The 22,095-nt window shown below is 32.5% G+C and overlaps 2 protein-coding genes across 23 annotated transcripts; one reads left to right on the top strand and one right to left on the bottom strand.

The window, feature by feature from the left end:
- Nucleotides 1–1,484: 1,484 nt before the first annotated feature.
- LOC108331934 (protein OSB1, mitochondrial) lies at nucleotides 1,485–4,713 on the bottom strand. Of its 2 annotated transcripts, none has more exons than XM_017566965.2 (4): nucleotides 4,175–4,713; nucleotides 3,917–4,055; nucleotides 2,810–2,885; nucleotides 1,485–2,221 (listed from the first exon to the last, which is right to left on the bottom strand). In XM_017566965.2, exons 1-4 carry the CDS (start codon nucleotides 4,696–4,698, stop codon nucleotides 1,962–1,964), a joined length of 999 nt encoding a protein of 332 aa, XP_017422454.2. In that variant the 5' UTR covers nucleotides 4,699–4,713; the 3' UTR covers nucleotides 1,485–1,961. The 2 variants fall into 2 exon arrangements, with proteins under 2 accessions (XP_017422454.2, XP_017422463.2); XM_017566974.2 differs by having other exon boundaries at nucleotides 2,816–2,885.
- Nucleotides 4,714–11,729: 7,016 nt separating this feature from the next.
- LOC108321675 (mitogen-activated protein kinase kinase kinase 5) lies at nucleotides 11,730–21,732 on the top strand. 21 transcript variants are annotated; one of them, XM_052879813.1, is made up of 21 exons: nucleotides 11,730–11,879; nucleotides 11,996–12,313; nucleotides 13,290–13,408; nucleotides 13,497–14,031; nucleotides 14,130–14,217; nucleotides 14,794–14,856; nucleotides 14,985–15,148; nucleotides 15,256–15,331; nucleotides 15,522–15,581; nucleotides 15,654–15,779; nucleotides 15,956–16,171; nucleotides 16,527–16,627; nucleotides 16,722–17,117; nucleotides 17,200–17,249; nucleotides 17,916–18,095; nucleotides 19,116–19,378; nucleotides 19,637–19,765; nucleotides 20,059–20,519; nucleotides 20,606–20,686; nucleotides 20,957–21,012; nucleotides 21,293–21,732. In XM_052879813.1, the coding sequence occupies exons 1-13, from the start codon at nucleotides 11,845–11,847 to the stop codon at nucleotides 16,900–16,902; spliced, it is 2,082 nt and encodes a 693-aa protein (XP_052735773.1). In that variant the 5' UTR covers nucleotides 11,730–11,844; the 3' UTR covers nucleotides 16,903–17,117; nucleotides 17,200–17,249; nucleotides 17,916–18,095; nucleotides 19,116–19,378; nucleotides 19,637–19,765; nucleotides 20,059–20,519; nucleotides 20,606–20,686; nucleotides 20,957–21,012; nucleotides 21,293–21,732. The 21 variants fall into 21 exon arrangements, with proteins under 21 accessions (XP_052735773.1, XP_052735772.1, XP_052735779.1 ...); XM_052879812.1 differs by having other exon boundaries at nucleotides 16,722–17,249; XM_052879819.1 differs by having other exon boundaries at nucleotides 16,722–18,095; nucleotides 19,116–19,175; nucleotides 19,291–19,378.
- Nucleotides 21,733–22,095: the final 363 nt, after the last annotated feature.

Genomic DNA, 22,095 nt, shown 5'->3' with positions numbered 1-22,095 from the left:
TTGAAGCAACATCATCCAGTATAATACTAAAGTCAATTAAGGATTGAACATGACCACGTCCAAAAGTTCATAATGTGAAAACTTAAAGGTTACAATTGCACTCAACATTCAGAAAACTTGTAAAGAAAAACACTTTTCAGTTTTCACACCCTGTTATGTGAATCGCCTTAATGAAGCTTTTCAAAATTTCCATAACAAGCAATTAACACAGAAGTAGAACCACCACCAAAAAGACAAATATGCTAACTATATGTGACCAACTGATGACCACCCACCAAGACACACTTTCACCTCTAAAGTCTTCAATTCAGAAAGCAAAGAAAAATAAAGTGAATATAAAGAACGGTTGCAATTACTTCCCAGTGCAAAGCAATCGCAAAGGAACCTAATAATAGGATTTCAGGATAAATAAATCTCTAATTTATATAAAAACTCTGATGAAGTTTTATTCTACTTTAAACGGATTCATCCATTTTGTGTCACTTTAAAACAATTCTCACAAATTTTAATTAACAGCTTACACTTATATTTTATTTGCAATTCAATTCCCTCTAAAATTTAGCATAATGATACATATTAAAAAATTGTTCTTTTTATTCTTAACACTCAAGTCAAGAGTTTAAAAATTTATAAATAATCTAGTTCTTAAATGTTTAAGACCTCTTTGTATCATATCAACATGCTTATATAAATTTTTCTTATGAAACTTGAAGTCTTAAATTTAAGGCTACACTAAAGATGTTCTAGGAGCTAGAAGGAAATCCTTCTAAAAGTATATTTCTCATGCACTTAAGAATAAATTGTTTGAATAGACTACTAATTTTGATCCCAGTTATCACTCTCTTTCCTAAGTAATATTCAAAGTAATGATACTATTTAAAGTAATTTCTGAAATATCAAATATTCATCAATGTAATCCTCAAGTTAACATATTCTAATCAAATTCAAATATAAATTTGAAAGTTTTTTAATATTTCAAGAGTTATTTATGATACTTATAAGGTTGACGGGTGAAATTACTTATATTCTTTATAGATGGTACTCGGCTGTGATGCTGCTGATACTACCTGATTCGGCCATGGAAAATTGAAGTGGTAAGAAACAAACGAAAAAGTAATAAGACACTTGGTAATGTCATAAATAATAACGGACTCAGCACAAGGGGGAAAACAGTTTATGTGCAAGTATGATATGTCTTACATAAGTGTAGTCTGTCAAAAAAAAAACCAGTACGTGAAGCTTCCACCATCTGAGAATTGACAAACATCATCTTAAGTTCTCAACCTATTTAACAAGGAGTTCCGAAGATTTCAAACCTCGTAACCTTATCATTGATGCATGTGTACACACAAATGTGGTATACTACGGGTTTACCTAATCATATCTAATAATAAATTATCATGATTTATTTTTTATAGAAATAATGTGGAACAGGTAAAAGAAAGAATGAACAAAAATTTAACAAGAAATAATTCACAGAGAGATGAAAAAACAAAAATAGCAGTATTATATTAGTGTTTATAAAATCCTAACCCAAAACATAAAGGTCCAAATCATAGGGATCGAGCCTCGCACGCCCGACCAGGATCAGTAGTGGGCTCTTGTCTCGGGCCCGATAACTCAACTAAAACCAAATACTAAAGAAATATTTTAAGATATTTCTTCACCAAATTGGTCAAACCACAACCTTTTCAGGTTAGACCACGAATTCGAGTCATTAACTTTACCTCTTTCATTCTTTCAGGCTTCTGAGTAATTATCAACAGGGCCAAGCTTTCTCACAGCTGAGATGGTTTGCCCGTAGAATATGGTCACTAACATTATCATAGTGATTTCCATTCTCTTAATAAATGGTGCCACTATCACTCTGCTGTACATTTCGTTCCATATGCTAAGAGTATGTACAAAGCTATAGTGTATAATTTCCATTACCGACACGCATCGTCTTTTAGCCATATAGACTAATCATCGTAAACCCAGTTTGAGACACGAGAATGATGACGACCTCCTGCCATTTCTGAGTCTAGCAATTGGAGTTGTCTTCTAACCCATGGAGGATCATATGGACTTAACCACAGAACTTCACCAGTATCCTTGTGCTTAAAATCAGGCTGTTTTGAATTTAACTTGCGCTTTCTTTGATCCCACCACTCATTTGGATTGGAAAAAAACACTTGCCAGAGGTGAAGCCGATTTTGATTATTTTGCATGCCAACGTTTGCTATATTTTTGTTTATGATAAGAAGAATAAGACCAGGAAAATGCATTAAAAATTAAAAATAAATCAGTTTAAGACCAATGAAGCAACCACAAAAATTGTACAACCAACTCAATCAAGAACCACCGAGAAGCCTGTTCAAGCAAAAATTTAAAAAGGGGTGTGAAAGCGATAACAGAATATTAGTTTATCCCAAAATATAGCCCACCAGATTTCTCTGTCTTGAAGTGCACAACAACGCCTGTCTAGTAATAATACTTCCCAGAGAAAAAGTGATTACTTAATATGCATAAAAATGCATAAGATTTCCCACAGATTCCTTTTCCTCTGTACTCACTAGATTAACAAAATTAATACCTGCATCCAAATCTGCGTTTTTTTGGCTAACGTAAAAATTGTTTTATCAATAGAAAATAAATATTGCCAATGCTAGAAACTTTATTTGTAAATAAGAATTTGTCTTGATTCTTTGATATCAATTACTGACCTAGTTGGGAAATATGTTTTGATACTTCCAAACAAGATGAAAAAATCAAAGAAAAACAACAGTTTTTGGCTTTAGTATGAACTTAAGCAATCAACAAAACATACCTTTACCTGATTCCAACTTCTCGTGGCCTTGATAACCAGACCTTTGAGTAACAAACTTGAACTCCTTCACATATAGCTGTAGAATTAAATGCAAAATTTACACACATAAGAGGGAAACATATCAAATTATGTTATGCAAGTTAAGAAAAAAAAAGTGTAATGATAAGTGAGCAATTTGAGCATACGAACACCACTAATGCATTTTCAAGGATAGGAATTTAGAAACATGAACATTAAATCTTAAGAGGCAATTCTCAAGACGTTGAAGTAATAGGAAAAGGAGGAGTTCTTTGCACGTAATATCCATATAACCGATATTGACAGGGGATAGAAAATCTATTGAGTGAGAGGGTATTAGCCACCTAATAGCATCTTAAGGTTTGCTTAAATTACAAGAGAAGATTGCTTTCTTTTTTCGTTTTTTTCACTTTCAAAATGTCTCTTCAAAAGACATTAAGTACAGCCTATTCCTAACACAAAATAAACTAATCCACCCACACACTAAATGAGATATTTATCGCAAAGACTATCATAGTAGCTAAACTGAGTACAATCCAAATAAAGCAATACTCATCATCTGGTTTCACACAGGCACGCAAAGAAAACTTCGTACCATAAAGTTCAAACCAGATTCATGCGAATATGTAAAATGAGTGAAGTTATGATGAAATAGTCCCTCAAACAGAAAATCCAGGGATAAAATTGCACCGATGGACTACTATTGGTTCCAACAAACAGAAAATGACCAAGTAACAACATTTCAAATTTTTAATCATCACTCCAGTGCATTGTTTTCCTATAGTATTTCGCAAAGATTTTTACTCTATCCATCAAATTAAAATTATTCCTAGATACAACTTTTAAAGGAAATTACATCAACACCCTGAAATTTCATCAAATTGCCTCCTATACCCCTCCCGCTTGTATTCCTACACTAACCCCTCTATTTGATTGAAATAGACTTCACTGATCATCCAAGAAATACATTGATTACTATAAACGTTAAACGACAACATCAAATCGGGTATCAATTTAGTTTGCTCTAACATCTAAAGTAAGTATCCCTAAGTTATCAGACATCTGTGAATGGATAATTGTATAAATAACCTTATAATTCAACCGAGGGATTCCACCAGCGTCAGGTTTAGTGTAAGACCCCAAAGAACCTGAAGCATAAATAAAATCATTTGGTTTCAAGTGTTCCAAAGCAAGTTCTGCCACACTGTTCCACATCATCAGAAGCACCCTGGTAAACAAAAGGCACAGCACAATGTAGTTTCTGTCACAATCTTCCGACCAAAGCAATAAACACTGCAAATTTCATTGAATTGTAATCATTTTAATTTCAGAAAAAATAGAACGCACCTTATAAAGGAGCTATTTGCTTGGTTGGATATTCGAACCTTGAGCACAGTGTGAATTCCGAAGTTACCGGTTTTTGAGTTAATACGCGCCGGCTCGCGCGTGACAGAGCCGATGAAGCTGGCGGTGTTCTCCAGGCGCGGGCTCCACCGAATAGTGGCGGGGCGCTGGAATTGGAGCGCGTGACGATAAACGGCGCTGCATCCTGCAACGGAGTCGTCGAAGGAATGGCGATTGTGAGTGGAGAAGGGAAAATATCGTGAAAATATCGATGGAATTGAATAACGTTTCGTGAATATGAACGGATTTGGTTTCATAGGCTCCGATGAAGCGTGCCAATTCCGGCGACCAGGTTTCCCGCCGGTAATAAATTTCGCCGGCGAATTTTGCGTTGCGGTTTTTTGGAGGGTAGGGTACACGGTTTTTACACATTTCCTTACCCTTTGGGTTTTTTTGGGTTGGGTGGCTGAACTTGTTGGAAGGCTTTTACATTTTGCACCTCTCAAAATTTCTCCATGCACCTCCATGAGTTTTGAAATCCTAGCTTTGCCCCTGTAGTGTCAACAAAATCTGTTGAAATTGTTTAGTATGCTTCAATATTTGAAAATGTTAGAAAAGATGGTCTTTAGGTGTATATGACTGGTTAGGAATCCATCCTCCGAATTCTAAAATTTAACAAAATAAACTATATTTTTTTAATAATTTCAACCTTTTAAATAATCATAAAATAAATTTTTTAAACAAAAATATAAGACTTAAGTCTTTTTCCATCACAGTTACAGTTAGTAAAAATTTGTAATAACAAGTTAAAATCTTTATCCAATTCTTCAAAATCATGTAACCAATCTTAGGATAAAATGAGTAAACTCTTTAGGTGTCATATTTATTCCAATCCAAATAATTATTTTTTTCTTACTCAATTTAGAGGATTATAAGATTAGCCTAATCTAACTCACGACAACAGTTGTGAATAGGTTGACTTTTACTTTTTTATAATTAAATTACATTTAAAAAAAACATCATGGCGGATATTTAACAAATATTTTGGACGTCACAAATTTGTATATAAATATATAATTTTCTTTTGAAATATCAATATATATATATATGGTTTGCTAACTTGCGTATGCTCTTTTTTCAGTTGGTACATTTTAACAATGTGTACCGGATTTTAGTAGACAAAAATATTCTCTATATTATGGATTCTAAAAGGGAATTGAATAATTTTCATTCTCAAAACTAAAAAAAGAAGAAACCCCCTCCTTACTCACCTCTTTCATTCCTTTCAATCCTTTCTCTTTCATCAATGAAAAATAAATAAAAAACACTCGTTGTTAAACAATTCCTTACAAAAAATGATTTTATAATGAGTTTTCATTTTATAATTTTTGTCTTATCTAATTTTCACAATCATAATGACATTCGAAGAAATTGGTAATTGGCCTGGAAAAAAAATCAGAAACACTCTTTGTTAAACAATTTCTTACAAAAAATGATTTTATAATGAGTTTTCATTTTATAATTTTTGTCTCATCTAATTTTATCTAATTTTTACAAGCATAATGACATCCGAAGGAATTGGTAATTGGCTTGAAGGGTTTTTTTTAGAAATGATGATTCAACATCTACCGATGATGAAATTAGAGAGGCTAGTGAAGATGATAAAATTGAAGAGATCTTAAATGAACCTTTGTCTGAAGGCAAATATGTCAATGACTTAACTTTTTACAAAGACAAATTGTTTAACCACAAGTGTTTCTGATTTTTTTCAGTTGGGACTAAGTAGGGATAACAGAGAAAATGTTAGAGTGAGAGAGATGAAAGAGAAGGGAGATGAAAGAGAAGGGGTTGAGAGGAATGAGGGAGGTGAGTAAGGGTTTGGGGGTTTCTTGTTTTTTTTTTTTTAGTTTTGAGAATGAAAATTATTCAAATATCCTTGAACTTAAGCTTAGAATCCATATATATTGCAAGTATATTCATCACAAAATTATAAAACCATCATGTTGGGTTGTCTTCTTTTTACGACTTATAAAACACGTGTGAGAAAGTTTTCCAACAAGTGTTAGTCTAGACATTCTAAGAGTTTTATATGCATTTCAAAATGACTTCTTTCATTGTCACTAGTAATAACATACTAAAAAAAGGACAAAAATGACTTAGTAAAAAATTATATTCTTTATCACATTGAAAAATAAAAGATAACTAACTATATATGATTTTGTGCCTGTAATTAATAAGTGACATAAAGTATTTATAATATATTATTTAATTAATGAAGTTTTTTACAATAAAAAAACTTACATAATATAATATAAAAAAATAATATAAATTTAAATGTTTAATTGTAACAAATAGAATGGAGAAATTAGATTGCACTGGAAATTCGGTTGAAAGAATTGGATAAGTGGAAGAGGATCCGCAAAAGAAGGATACAAAGAGAAGCACGAGACCACACAAGAAGAATGTGCTTTTAAGGGATTTTTATCATTGAGAGATGAAGTTTTTGGTATGAACCTTTTCTCTGTTCTCTTTCTCTCTTTGTTGACTAATCATTTTATTCCTTGTGAAATTTTGTTACCTTATCTCATCTAGGTAGAACTTTCGAGAATCACCTAGGAGTGTTATGTTATATTTATTTTTTCAGTCCGTTGTAAAAAACACTCAGATTATTTTCATTTGTGGTAATTTCGTTATCAATATAATTTCACTGTTTCATTGGTGTTTTCATTGTCATCAATGGCTAAGAACACTCGTATGAAAGATATGCAAACCCAACTCACTAAAATTTTGAATTGGATCGATAAACAATCGAATAATTGAGATATGATCATCCAATTCCAAACAGTAAACAATGATTGAATGAACCAAATGCAAAAATCGTTAAATTTGTTGAATCAAGGCAAGACTTGACACAATGATGATTCGAACTCAAATAGTTCACCGTTGATAGTGACATTGTGTGGTGTGCTGCCGGTACGAGATATCTCCCTTGGATTCCCTCACTTTGATGGCACAACTTTTGTTTTATAATGGATCTTTAAGGCTAAGAAGTTTTTCAATTAACACTGTACTCCTGACCAAGAGAGAGTAGATATAGCTTCAATCCATTTTGAGGAAGACGTGATTCCGGGTTCCAAATGTTGCAACGTGTGTTAGTAGTTCAGACTTGGTTAGATCTGACTCGAACTTTGGAGAGCCATTTTAGACTATTTCCTTTTGATTCTCCCATGGTTGAACTTTTCAAATTGTATTAGTTAGGTACTGTTTTAGAATATTACTTGAAATTCATGGTGCTAGCAAATAGATTTGAAGGTCTTAGTGATGCAGTTGTGTTGAATTGCTTTTTAAGTGGCTTAAATCATGGTGTGAGAAGGGATGTTGTGGCTCAATGTCCTACTAACCTACTAGAGCAGTTTCCTTAGCCAAGTTGTATGAAGAAAAGTATACTCTTGTTATTCACCAACGTTCTACCAACTACAATAAAAAATACTCTCCACTTTCATCTACAAGTACTAATCTTAATTTAGCAAAAATTACACCTAAACAGTCCTTACCACCGCTTCTACCCACACCTACCACTCCTCCATCATAAATTCAAATGAAAAAAAAAATTACACCTGCTGAGATGAAATTCAGGAGAGAAAAAGGTTTGTGCTAATTTTGTGATGAAAAATCCACCTTTAATCATTGATGTCCCAACAAATAATTATTGATGTTACAAATGGAAAAAGAGGATTTTGATCTTGATAATCATACTGAAAATGTGCACTCTATCACTCATACAAACAATGAAGAAAGATTAAAAGATAATCAGCACATGTCCTTAAATTTATGAAAGGAGGCTTAGGAGTTGACATTGTTCATTTTATTGCTCATATCAATACCTTCCTAGTCACATTATTAGTGGATGGATACAACTCGAATAATTTCTTGCAGCCAAGGATTTCTAAGTTCCTTAAGTTGGCCATAGAACTAGCTCCACTGTTCAAAGTCAATGGTTTTTCAGAACCATTGTATTTGACAGAGATAGAGTCTTTATCAGTTCATTTTGGCAACACGTATTCAAAGCTCAAAGCACAACTTTGGCCATGAGCTCAACATATCATCCCCAAAGTGATGGACAAACTGAGTTACTTAACAAGACATTAGAGGTGTATTTGAGGTGTTATGTTTTCGAAAGCCCAAAGCTTTAGTACTCTAGGCTTCCTTGCACAATACTGGTACAACTCTTCCTATCATCACAACATGGAAACGAGTCCCTTTAAAGCTATATTTGGTAGGGAACCTCCCTCGGTTATTCCTTATGAAGTCAATTCTAAAAAGATCCTTCTACTATTCAAGAGTCCTTAACCAATAGAGACAAAGTGTTGCAAAAACTCAAGAACAACTTCATGAGAGCTCAAAACTATATGAAACTACAAGCAGGTAAGAAAAATAGAGAGTTTTAACTGTAAATTGGTGATTGACATTAGTGAAATTATAGTCATACAAACAACATTATATGACTCTTAGAACGAATTAAAAACTAAACATGAGGTTCTTTGGATCATTTAAAGTAGTGAAGAAGATATGTACAATTGCTTTCAAGGTAAGGCTCCTTGATACAACTTGAATTCATCCTATTTTTCACATTTCTTTGCTCAAAAAGTTTGTGGGAAATCAGTCCAAACAACACTTACCTTTACCCTTAACCACTATTAAGTTTGGACCTGTCACAAGTCCAATAAAAGTGTTGGATAAAAGAGTTATGACACGTAATTTCACTAAAATGTAATAAGTGTTGTGCAATGGCAATTTACTGAACCTAATGAAGCTACTTGAGAAGATCTTGATGTTTTTCAACAAGTTTATCCTCAATTCAACCTTGAGGACAATGTTGTTGTTAAAGGAAAATGTATTGTAACAAGTAGAATGGAGAAATTAGATTGCACAGAAAATTCGGTTGAAAGGATTGGAGAAGTGGAAGAGGATTCGTAAAAGAAAGGCACGAGGAGAAGCACGAAACCACGCAAGGAGAATGTGCTTTTAAGGGATTTTGATCATTGAGAGACAGGATTTATTGTATGAACCTTTTCTTTGCTCTTTTTCTCTCTCTATTGATTAATCCTCTTATTCCTTCTGAATTTTATTACCTTACCTCATCTTTTCATTCTTTCCATGCAGAACCTTTGAGAATGAGTTGAGAGTGTTATATTATATTATTATGTTATATTTTCCTTTTAGTCCATTGAAATAAAAACTTTAATTATTATCATTTGTGGTAATTTCGTTATCAACATAATTTAATTGTTTTATTAATTATTTAATTTATTATATTAATTTCCATTTGGACTGTTTTTTATAAGTTGATTGTGAATATTTTCTTAAAAATTATATATGATCTTTTTAAAACAATTTCCAAACTATCAAATTAGGAAAAAATTTCAAAAATAATTTTGAACCTTATTCAATACTCCTTCACAAACTAACTTATATTGTGTTTATAATAATTAGTGAAAAAGCTATAACTTCTCTCAACGGTTTTTCAGATAAGTAATTCATCTTTGATGTTTGTTTTACTTCTATGCTTATTATTAAATTGCATTTTAATTCTTAAAATTTATAGTAAATAATTTTTTAATTCCTCAAATACAAAAAGATTATGATACTTCCTCAACTTTTGTAAAGTATTATTCTAGTTCTCACTTTAAGAAATAAAATAATTTTAAAAAAGTTACTTTTGTCCAACAAATTTAACATTTAATAATTAAAACAATTTTAGGAACTAAAGTAAAGTTTTTAAAAATATAAGAGAACCAAAATCAAAATTATTGTAAATCACAAATTATTATTTATATGGTTCAACACAGAACTTTATTTAAAATACGTAAGTAAGTAATGATGATCATTCTATCCTCTGTTTTTTTGTTTTTGTTTTTTTGTAAATATTCATCAAATCTTCCTAATTTATTTAGTTTCTCAAACAAGCATAGTTATAGATATTTTTGCTAAAAAAAGGTAGCAACTGATATTTAGTAAATTTCTTGACCTATTTTTCATCTATCACTTTTTATTTAAGACATATAACACGTCTAATTAGGGAATATTTATATTTTTTTACATGTTAAGAGTACATATATTAAAATTGAATTTAAATTGATATATATTTTTTTTAAAGTAATAAACGTTTTACTTGTATTTGATTTGGAGAGGCGTTTTCCACAATTCCGTGTCAAGATGTCGGTTGCCTTTTCTACAGCACAGGAAACACGTCACTTCTATTTTCTCTCCCACGTAAACACAAATATATATTTTTTCTTGTTTCTACCACTTGTAAAAATTGAAATTTGTTTTTATTATATATTTTGATTTCAAAATTTTAAAAATAAATAAAGATAATAATTTTAATTTAAGAATTTTAATTTAAGAATTTTAATATTTTGTATGTTTCAAAAAAATAATTTAAAATAATATTCCACATGTCAAATTGTATATACAATATATAAAAAAAGTATGAAATTGAAAATGTTGTGATCCTTAAATTTTAAAAATTTGTATATGTATTAAAAATTTACTAGAATTAAATTAAATAACCTTTTTATATAAAACATGGTTCATAAATAATGAAATATAAAATTAATTATTATAAAGAATAAAAAATCTCACCTTCGCATAATTTTTTTTATTATAAAAAGGATAATTTTTTATTATTTCTATTTTCATTTTTCATATTTATATTTATTCTTAAAAAAATATTTTTCTTGTCTCACTCAATACTGGAATATTAATTTATAATATATTATATTTTATCTTAAGAATACTTTGTATAATAATTATTTTTAAGAGTATAGAAAGAAAATTTAATTGTTACGTACTTTCTCATAATAATTTTTTATAGTGGTTTAATCTTAACAAATTTACTTTTTAATAATTACGTTTATTAGTATTTAATTTTTCTTTTCTTAATACAAAATCAATTGTTCATAATATTTCTTTTAATATTTAAAAATGAATTTTATTTTTTATTAATTTAAATCAACTTTAACATTTAATTGTTAATGCTCATAATCATCACATTTAAATATATCGTTAACTACGGAAAATAAGAAAACAAAATCATTTTACTTAATTGACCTAGTCTTATTTTAATCCTTTATGTTTTTATATTTAAGTATTAATGAAACTAAGATTTTAAAATAATGAAAGACAATTACTTGTAATTATATTAAATTATGTATTATTTTTATTATACTAATAACACTATTAAATATATTATTTTGAGTGCTAAAATATATATTACCGATATGATCTACAATATATTTATATTTAAAACATGTTAATATTATATAAATTTTCACTCTAGGCGAACAATTCTCTCTGCATCCTTAAAAGAGAAGGGATACTTTCACAAAACAGAAAATTATTATACTTATTTTACATTATTTTAATTCATTTTACAAATATAAAAGTTTATATTTTTTTCATATTAGTAATATCTTATAAAATAAATATAATAAGTGTAAAACCAGTGTAAAAATTTATTAGTATGTTTCTGGTAATTAGACGGTGTAGAAGGTAGTTACTGTTAGAGTTTGTATCTCCGTCCAAGAAGAGAAAAACGACCTCAACAGAAAGTCAAGGCGAGGACAGTGCAGTATGTATTATTCCAGACACAAGACAATCCTCGTTGGAACATGGAAATTATTAGCAACCAAAGTCCACACAAAGCGTAGGTTCTTTCCATAGTTTTGCTTCGCAATGTTATAGTTCCGTTGCAACCACAAATGTTAAATACACAACCCTTTTTCACCAACAATCACCACTCTCTCCGATGCCTCTTTCCAGAAAATCTCTTTCCACCGGAGCCCACCCCAACGATGCCGGACCCGATGACTGCACTCCATCGCGGCGGTTGACCAGGCAGAGGAAGCTCCGCCAACTCAGCGACCTTGGCTTCTCCTTCTTCCACTCCACCGACTCTTTTTCTGCCTCGCCGGAGCCCCGCTACCACTCCGCTTCCGAACACCGCTCCCTCTCTAGTCTGCCGCAGCCGCTGCCTCTCCCAGAAGCGCCGTTGACCCGTCGAGCCAAGTCAGTCAGCTCCGGTTCCGTACATCCTCCCCTCTCTGCTTCCGTAGAACATCCTAATTTTTCTTCTTCCGGGTAAACTTTGCTTTGTACTCTAATTCAATGTACAAAATTGAAAACAAGCATGCAAGTGCAGTAACGGCTTTGAATTCAAAAGCCTGCAACAGTAAATTCAGAAGATATTCACACTATATAATATGGTTGAAAAGAAGTGCAAAATTGAATATTACTTGGGAAAAAAAAGACATAAAGAAATAAAATTAGTTTATGTTTTGTAGGTTATATGATTCTTGCATGTCTCGTGCTAATCTATTCCTGGAGATAAAAGGATAAGATAGATTAGTTAATAACACATGCATACCTTATAAGAAGGACAGAAATCAAACCAGTGTATTTTTGTTGGTTAGAAGAATGATTCCTGCATAGCATGTGCCAATCTTTGCCTAGAGATAAAGAGAGAAAAACTGTAAACTTCATAGGTAGTTTTATTGAAGAAAAAAAAAACAGTTTCAATTAAGTATGTGTATCGTGAGAACTTTCGTATATTAATATCATAAGCAAAAGGAAAAGAATGTTCGTAATTCCTTTTACTTTTATTTTTCCTATCCTAATGAATCCCACAATCGGCTAGAGTTTGAACAACTGTTTCCTTTTTACTGCCAGGTACCATTTGTATACCGATTTTATTGCTTATATAATAATCAGTCTGTAGATTAATTGAGTCTTTGATAAGAAATGCTGTGAAATGGGTGGAGTGATTAATCAAGGGAAAGTTATTGTGAAATAATGTTTTAAGGCAATGTAAGAATGTGTATGCTGTCAAATTACATTAGTGTTTTCTGAGGAGTTGGTGACCCTTTGGTTTTTAATATTGGTTTTTATATGGAAGTTGATCTCTAGAACTTGCTTTGCTATGAGCAAGGAGAATGTATTACTAGTATTGTATATATAAGTAACAATTGGGATCTGCTTCAGTAATTAACCTTTAATAGAGTCTGCAACTGTTCTTTATGTTTATGCCACATGTTGATTTGTTGCAATGATTTATCAGGAAGGCGTTGCCTCATGATGCAGTGACACGTGAAAAACCTACACTCCATTTGGATTCTACTCCTGCAAATGCAAAATACAATCTGAGAGAGCATATTCCTGCAGCAAGTTTCTTGACAGGTATTGTTTTTTCTCCATTGTTGTTCTATGCCTCAAGAGTTGAATATTGAACATGCTATGTCTTCCTATGTTGCTGTTGTAAATACAGGCCATAGTTCACTGAAAAATCGAAGAGCAGCATCTCATGGTAATGACTCTGAAGTTAATCCCCACTTGAATTTGGGTGTTGTTGCCAAGCCCAAGAGTGCTCCAACAAGTGTGGTCACTAGTCCTGATACTAGTCCATATAGATCAAATAACATAGACTTCTTTGATTCTACCTTCAACTTCTCTTCAGAAGTTAATGACAAATTGAAAATGTTATCAGCTAAAAGTGTACATAGTCCAGACCATTCCCTTATTCATTGTCCTCTAGGCCTCACTCGTTACTTCAATCCTAAAATTGAGGAGGGATCTCAGAACCATAAATTTTTGTCCAAGGTGTGCCCTGAAAATAACCATCTTGATGCACATCCCTTGCCTCTTCCTCCTAGAGCTTCATCTCCTGCACAATTATCTGTGCTGCATCAATCAAGTTCCATCCATCACGCTACTGAAACTATGCCTTCAGTCAAAGGTCAATGGCAGAAAGGAAAACTTATCGGACGAGGAACCTTTGGAAGGGTTTTTCATGCAACCAACCTGTAACTATTTAATTCTTATTGTTTTTCCAATAGTTACTAGTTTACATCATCTACCTTTTTGTACAGTTACTCATGTGCATTACTACTTTATCTAACAGGGAAAATGGAGCCTCGTGTGCAATGAAGGAGATCAATTTAATTCCTGATGATCCTACATCTGCCGAGTGCATGAAACAACTGGACCAGGTTCTTCCCTTAGTTATATATGTATATGCTTAGTAATCTGTCGAAAAATATGGGTACAAGAAATTAGTTTTCATCTTGTGGTAAGAATTTATTAGCGTCAACCATTGATCTTAACTATTGCTCTGCAGTTTCTATTGAAGTTAAACACCTACAACTGGAAGTTAATTTCTAATGTAAATGTTACACAAGAAAAATTCATCTGTTCAGGAAAAGTTGGAATGTATAGTGGAACATCGAAAGAATATTATTTTCATCCTTAATTGTATGTAATATTGGAAACGGCTCTGACTTGTTTCCATCTTTCCCTCCTGTGTACTTGACTTGGTTTCTTCTTTTACTACATTGTGTTTTTCAATTCATTGTTCTGATAACTAGTATAAGTAATCCAAAAATGTTTTCTGTAGAGAAAAGAAAAGTAGGGTAAAGAGAAGCCTATAGTTCAAGACTAGGATGATAATTTAGTTATGCTTCTCTAGATCTTAATATTTCCTTTTCCATTGTGATTATATTATACTTTTGCACATTCTTCAAATGGATGGTACATAGACTGCAATCATTAAAAGTTTATTGTTACAGGAAATCAAAATTCTTCATCAACTAAACCACCCCAACATTGTGCGGTATTACGGAAGTGAAATAGTGAGTTAATTGTTGGTTTGTTAACTTCTTGTTTCAAGTATAATTTATGCTGAGTAATGAAAATTTATGTGTATTTGCCATTGTAAATTAGATTGACGTTTTGACTTTTGAGGCATTTGTACTTTCAGGTTGGCAATCATTTGTACATATATATGGAATATGTCCATCCAGGATCAATCAGTAAATTTATGCGTGAGCATTGTGGAGCTATGACAGAATCTGTAGTTCGCAATTTTACAAGGCATATTCTCTCTGGTTTAGCTTACTTACACAGTAACAAAACCATCCACAGGTAACAAGGATTGTTTGATGAAAAAAAACCATTTTGTTGTGCTAATTAACTCTGATAGGCCTTGCAAATTGAAGTTTTTCTTTAAAATGATTGCTATGGTTCTTTAGAGATATCAAAGGTGCAAACTTGCTGGTCAATGGATCCGGCATTGTGAAACTTGCAGATTTTGGGCTAGCGAAAATTGTAAGCTACTAAATTCTATACTTTTAATTAGATATACATATACTTTTAGTTTGGTATAGCTGTTGTACTGATCTGGTTATAATCACCTCATTCATGTTATTTGCCTTTTATGGTTTGCATTATTATTGAAGCTTGTGTCTTCTGCTTTTGTTTCTGGTGGTTTGCAATCTGACCAATCTGCTTTTTCCAGCTGATGGGGAATTCATATGATCTTTCTCTAAAGGGTAGTCCTTACTGGATGGCTCCAGAGGTATTTTACAGCTCAAATTATCTATTGTGTAGTAATAACATGCCCCTTTTGACAATAATTTGTCCATTGAAGGTCGTGAAAGGTTCCATAAAGAACGAATCTAATCTTGATGTTGTCACGGGAATTGACATATGGAGCTTAGGGTGCACCATTATAGAGATGTTAACAGGCAAACCTCCTTGGAGTGAAGCTGAAGGGGTGAGAACCTTCTTATTCTTGTTGGCTCATCTTAGCAAGCCTTATGCATGTTAACTATTGGTTCAATATAAAAGTGGTCATATATTCTATGTTTCAGTTCTTCTTTTCACTTCATGTTATAATTCTACTCCAAGAAGAATGAGAAAAAGTCTACTTTCTTGTGTTTCATTTGTTAGGCTTCAGCCATGTTCAAGGCACTGCAAGAGTCCCCTCCCATACCTGAAACACTATCATCAGTGGGAAAGGATTTCCTCCAAAAATGTTTCCAAAGGGACCCTGCAGATCGACCATCTTCATCAACTCTTCTTAAGCATGCCTTTGTGCAGAATTTGCATGATCAATATGTTCTAGGTCATCCACAATCCTTTCCTAGAGGAGACCTTGGACCAGGAGTAAGTGTTAACTTTATTTCATTAATTCTTCCATCTGAATCAATGACGCTGTCCAAAAGGGTCTTAGCAATACAGTTTCTAATATTCTCTTTCTTGTACATTGCCTCATGTTGATTGAAATTTGTGTGGGTTTAACTAGTTTTTGCATAACAGTCCATATGGCAAATCGAATCACTCACTTGAATTTCATCCGATAAAAGAATATGTCAAAAAAGAGTGTTGGAAAGTGTCTTGTTAGCATACTTTATGAATGAAAATACAAAAACTGACACATGCTTGGTGTTAATGTAAAAAGAAAGGAAAAATTCGACAGGAATGAGTCCTTCTTACGTTGTTCAAAATGTTTGTTGTGCAGGGAAATTCAGCTAGTCCTAGAGACACCACCACCACCAGAAGTGGCATAATTCAAGCCTCCAGTAGCTCACGGTGTTTTAACAAGATTCAGAAACTAGTGGGGTATTAGTTTTGTGAATAAAAAATGTAAATTTAATAAAATATAATCACTGGTCTGATTGAGGTTTCATTCTCTCTGTTGATTTGCATTTTGCAGTGATACTTCCGAACAAATCAATGACCACAAGGAGTCTAATCATGTTATACCTTTTAGTCACTCTCATGTTCCAGAAGTGAACATTCTTCAATCTACATTGAAACCTGGTACCCTCAATTACATGTCTGCTGAAAATTCTAGAAACATTTCCACCATGATGAGAATGATCACAAACTTCTGAAGCATCTGATCACGCTTAAAAGTTGCAAAAATTCCACTGCTGAATAAATACTGCAGGGATCTAAAAGCCGGTCATTCATGATTTTTTATTTTTATTAAATGTACTCTCAGATTATGAGGCAAAAGAAATCATAAAATTCATATTGGTTTGTTTTGAGTAATGTTTTTTTCTGTACATTACGAGAGGGAGGCTCTGTTATTTAGACTTGTTCCCAGGTAAGAAATTCACGTGTAAATATACATTGTATGATTTCTGTAAAACATTCTTTTATTCCTTTGACTTTTTGATGTATTCCAGAGTTATTCCAATGCTGTCGTTGGCTTGTTTTTGCAGTAATTTATAATCAGGTAAAAAGATAAAGAATGCTTAGAATTTTGTTTCTTGAATGAAAAAAATATACGTGTATAACACATTTTTACTTTTTAACATTTTATTATTTCTTTTGCATGCATTTATATACCAAAACATAAAAAAGGATAAACTCTGCTATTTTTTAGTAAATAACGTAGTATATTTCTGTATTATTTCAAAAGCCAATAATTTGGCATGTTCATATTCACTTACATTTAAGTGTTTATAGCACTTACAACTTCAAAATAGATAATAAAAAGTGTGGGGAACGCGAAGAAATTTGTGACATGAGATTGAGCATATTTGAACTTATATATATTATTTTTGACATAAATATTTAGCGCTGTAACATGCTCCAAGATTCCATAACCTTTTTTTTTAAGAAAAAAATAAATCCTTATTTGTAGAGTTGGGCAAAATAAACTAATCCATATTTAACTATAGTTAACTGTGTACTGTATAATACTAAAAAATACTAATCCATTTTTACTAGAAACTTAAATATACTGTTTTATAGTTTAATTTTTAAAACTGAACTGATCACATTTTTAGTTCAGTTAACTATAACTGTATCTCCTTTCCTTTCCAATTATTTCTGAAACGTGAACTTGTCTTGCTTTTCTATCCCTCTCTCCTTCGCTGCCCATCGTTGTCGTCGAAAGAGAGCTTCAACGAAAACCCACGGTGACTCTGCCCTAGCCCTACCGTGATGCGCGGCCGCTGCCACCGTGACTCTGTCGACAAAGGAGAGTTACAACGATGACCCTGCTCTGACCCTTGTCGTTGTTGCTGTATCGACTGTCGAGGGACCTGTCTTGTTCACTGCCATACCGACCGTCGAGGTAAGTAGTGATTCGATTATTGTGTTCGGGTTTGTCACTCTTTGCCTCTGACTCTTCGTGTTGTCTCTACCTGTCTTTGCTGTCTCTGCCTCAATGTGCTGCCGCCTTACTCTGTATTTTCCTTAAACCTATGATTTATTTTCTTCTTTTCGCCATTTTTATTGTCCCTTTTCATTCTTTGTGCTTATTTTTCTGCTTGATTGATGAATTTAAGGTGTTTCATGGGACTTTTTTTGCTTAAAGATTTTCTTAGTAATTTCATTCTTCTTGCTTTTATTCCAAACGGATTGTTAGTAGTTCCTTCAACCGTTCCTGCATTCCTTTGGTCATCACATTATGAACTGTAACTCCTGATTCTTATCTTTTTTTTTTCGTGTTTGCGTAAGTTCACAATTCTTACTTATTCAATCATGTTTACTTGTGTTTCATGTTGTATGGTTCTTGTGGATGTGGATAATAGCAAACAGCTTATATTTAATTTGGTTATTGTTGAGCTTGTTATCGGCTTTTATGATTAGGACAAGGTAGGGCTAATCTGGAAGCTGGAGAATGGGGAATTTGGGGTTTGTTGGAAGTAGTTTGGGTATTCTACGGTTGTGTTGTAGTGTGGATAGCCTGTAGAACCCCATGTCCAAAAGGTTCTAGAAGAAGAAAATCAAGGGAGGAATTGAAGCAGTGAAAAAACCCACTGTTCATTTATAGATTTTTCACTAGCATTACACACGCGCTTTGGTTCACAAGTAGGAGATAGATTTTCTGGATCGTTCAAGAAAACAGCTGATGCGATGTACTTTAGGGCTTGAAATTGGGCTGAGATTCTTGTTTGGGTTGAGTGCAATGTCGGAAAGCATGGCTAGTCAAATTAAGATATTATTAAAATAATTCCTACACAGATCTTATTATAATGTTACCTCTATAGCCTATAGATACTATTATTGTGCAAGTATTAGTCTTGCTTGCTGTAAGAGAATACTGCATTTTGCTTGCTTAGTGTTTTTAATTTTTATATATTTTTTATAGTGCAAAGGAAAGAATTTTGACAAGCCTCTGGATCTGGCACTTTTATTCGTTGGTAGAGAGGTAATATCTTTCAAGCTTCTATATAGATAAAGAGTTCATATCTTTCAAGCTTCTATATAGATAAAGGGTTCATATCTTTCATTTGCTTAGACTTCTTAGCTTTTAGATTCTTAAGGTCTATGTCTCAGAAGCTTCAATTCAAAGTATGGTAGACTGATTGATTGGGCCAGGGTGCTACTACTAATCTGAAGCAGATATTATAGGTAATATTATTTAGTTTTCTTTCCTCATAGTATAGGTAATATTCATGTTTGCAAATACAATAGCAAGTAGTTACTTTCTTCAGTCAATAACATCAATTTTTCAATTTGGTAGATGTGTTTGATTACCATATTTAGAGGGGTTTTGAATCATATCCGATAATGGGTTGTAAATATCAAGGTATACAAGTCTAGCATCAGGAAAATTTTTCCCAAGAATATCTATTTGGGATGATAGCTTGTTGTTGAACAACATCGCAGGGAAATTGAAACTCAAAGAAAATGATGAGGAGATTTTTGGTGTGCTTTCGTTTATCATCTGGACATTTACCATCATTGCTCTCTTCAAATATGTTTTCATTGTGATGTCTGCTGATGACAATGGGGAAGGTAAAGTCTTGAATCATGATCACGATTAGCACAATTTATAAATTAGCAGAGTAATATTTCAGGATTAATTAACCTGTGACTTACTACCACTATTTGCTTTACAACAGAATGCAGAAATTTACTGTCATTTCCTACCTTAACATTGTATGTTGAACAGGTAGCTGAATGAGTTATTATTTCCTCTCAATTGTAGGGAGCAAGAAAACCTCTTGCTCCATGAGCATCAAAGAATTTCTCACGTTTCTGAGGATAATTAGTTAAATGTTTTTAGAATCAGTGGTTCACTTGTGCAGGAGGAACTTTTGCATTATACTCACTTCTCTGCCGGCATGCAAGACTAAGCATTTTACCTAATCAGCAAGCCACGGATGAGAAATTAACTGCTTATACCACCCAAGATTCTGAAGACACGTGGCTTTCTTCTCATTTGAAGTTGTTCATTGAAAAGCACCCAAGGTTCCAAAAAGGACTGTTGATCTTCGTTCTGCTAGGAACGTGTATGACAATTGGTGATGGTGTGATTACACCTGCAATATCAGGTAATTGATCAAGAGCAGCCCATGAGCTTCTATAAGAACACATGAAGTATGTCATCCATCATTCAGTACAGGAGGAAGAGTGGTTAGTCCTTATCGTAGTTGCATAACGCCTAAAATAGTGGAAGTGCTTGTTTGCACACAAGATTGGTTAAAAGGAACACCTTTCTCTATACCCTTTGACGAGGATCCTAAAGAACTTGAGAAATTTGAGCAAGGTGAGATTATATGACAAATTTATATATTTTTTAATTTATATTTTACGTGTTAAAAAATGATTAAATATTTTATTTTATTTTTGTAGAGATAACATCTCAAGATGAGGTGGGACCTTTAAGTGTTGCTATTAATTTGGATGATTGAAAATCAAGAAAGAAGCATTGATGTAAGTCCTCGACCTTAATGTAAGGCTATTGAAGATGTTATTCTTGAGCTTGAACTTAATGACTATTGTGTCTTGTTTTCCCTAACAATGGTTTTATGAAGTTTTTAATTCTTTACTCCATCTTCAATAGAGATTTGCTATTAGTGTCGGTATGCTACATTTTCATGGCCATATTGTTATAAGATATTGTGATAATTTTTCAGGAATATTATGATTTATTTTAAAAATGTGTCTCTAATACTTTTTCTTTGGTTTAATTATATGCAATAGATGGGAGAAAATGACTATGGCTCTATATCCTGGTATACCAACAAGCTATATGGAGGGTTAGTATTTGCAGTAGGAATTTCATTTCAATTTGATTTCTGGCTTGAGTCAACATATATCATGTTGCGTATCTCTTCAATTTGAACGTGTAAAGATTCATCGAACAATTTTGTTGTTTATCCTTTTGGTTTCCGGAGCATGTGATTTGATTTCAAGAGTGTGTTTTTATTTTTATGTGGATCGGATTCTAGAATATGCAGATTGCAGATAGAAGATCATAGTTTAAATGATAAAGCAAAGAAGAGGTTTTTAATATTTATTTTACTTTTCCAAATACAGAGGAGGCCATTACGTTTGGCTTTGAAAGATTTGCGAGGAAGGTTGTTTGCTTCATCTTCCTTCACCATCCATGGTTCTGGTGGCTTACACAAGCAGAGATGGAACAATGATTTGCTCAAAAGGTTTGCCATTGCAGCAGGTGATAAAGGAAAATCTGAAGCCACTGAAGTTGCTGTCACTGAAGGGAAAAAGACCTGGTATAGTAAAATAGGTTTTAAATATCTTTGTCCAAGCTGTTTATTGTCCATTCCTTCAATTCAAAGAGTTTTTACTGCAACTCATATAAAGTGTAAAAGTTAAAAGAATGCTTCAGAATGAGAAGTTGTTTTCTTAACAAGATAATAGAAACTGTTATTTACAAATATCATAATTCTGACAGCACAAAAGATGTAACTGATGATGCTTTGCCTGGTAGTAATTGGTGATTACTTTTCAGTTTTCCTACTACTACTTTCATAGACAATTAAAATCTTCATAAGACAATGAGATTTCTTTCTTGGAATATTATATATGAAATGTGTTACCTATATTTCTTAAAATTCTATATAGTATCTGATGTCTAATAAGATTTTGCAGATGTATTTGTGTCCTGGGACCACATCTGATTTGTTTTTTCTGGTCAAATTATGTTGAAAGTCTTTTTTCATCTACCAAAAGTAAAAAATCCTTTTTTTCACAAACTTTCTGAAGAATGCACCAGCCCAATTAGAGTACAGCCTAGTTAACTGAACTAAAAAATAGTTTAGTTCAGTTTTTTTGAACTATTTTTTAGTTCAGTTCAGTTTTTTTAAACTATTTTATAG

This window comes from Vigna angularis, chromosome 7 (genome assembly GCF_016808095.1).
Source record: "Vigna angularis cultivar LongXiaoDou No.4 chromosome 7, ASM1680809v1, whole genome shotgun sequence".
Taxonomy (NCBI): Eukaryota; Viridiplantae; Streptophyta; class Magnoliopsida; order Fabales; family Fabaceae; genus Vigna; species Vigna angularis.
Note: the sequence above shows the minus strand (reverse complement) of the source record. Positions and strands in the feature narration are given on the sequence as shown.

Excerpts from the sequence above, each read along its gene's own strand:
- LOC108331934 (XM_017566965.2), bottom strand. The coding sequence starts at position 4,698 with ATGGAGGTGCATGGAGAAATTTTGAGAGGTGCAAAATGTAAAAGCCTT. Across the intron at positions 4,056-4,174 it reads GCAAATAGCTCCTTTATAAG|GGTGCTTCTGATGATGTGGA; the intron begins GTGCGTTCTATT and ends TTTGTTTACCAG. Across the intron at positions 2,222-2,809 it reads GAAGTTGGAATCAGGTAAAG|CAAACGTTGGCATGCAAAAT; the intron begins GTATGTTTTGTT and ends ACAAAAATATAG.
- LOC108321675 (XM_052879813.1), top strand. The coding sequence starts at position 11,845 with ATGGAAATTATTAGCAACCAAAGTCCACACAAAGC. Across the intron at positions 11,880-11,995 it reads AACCAAAGTCCACACAAAGC|AAAATCTCTTTCCACCGGAG; the intron begins GTAGGTTCTTTC and ends GCCTCTTTCCAG. Across the intron at positions 14,857-14,984 it reads GGTATTACGGAAGTGAAATA|GTTGGCAATCATTTGTACAT; the intron begins GTGAGTTAATTG and ends TTGTACTTTCAG.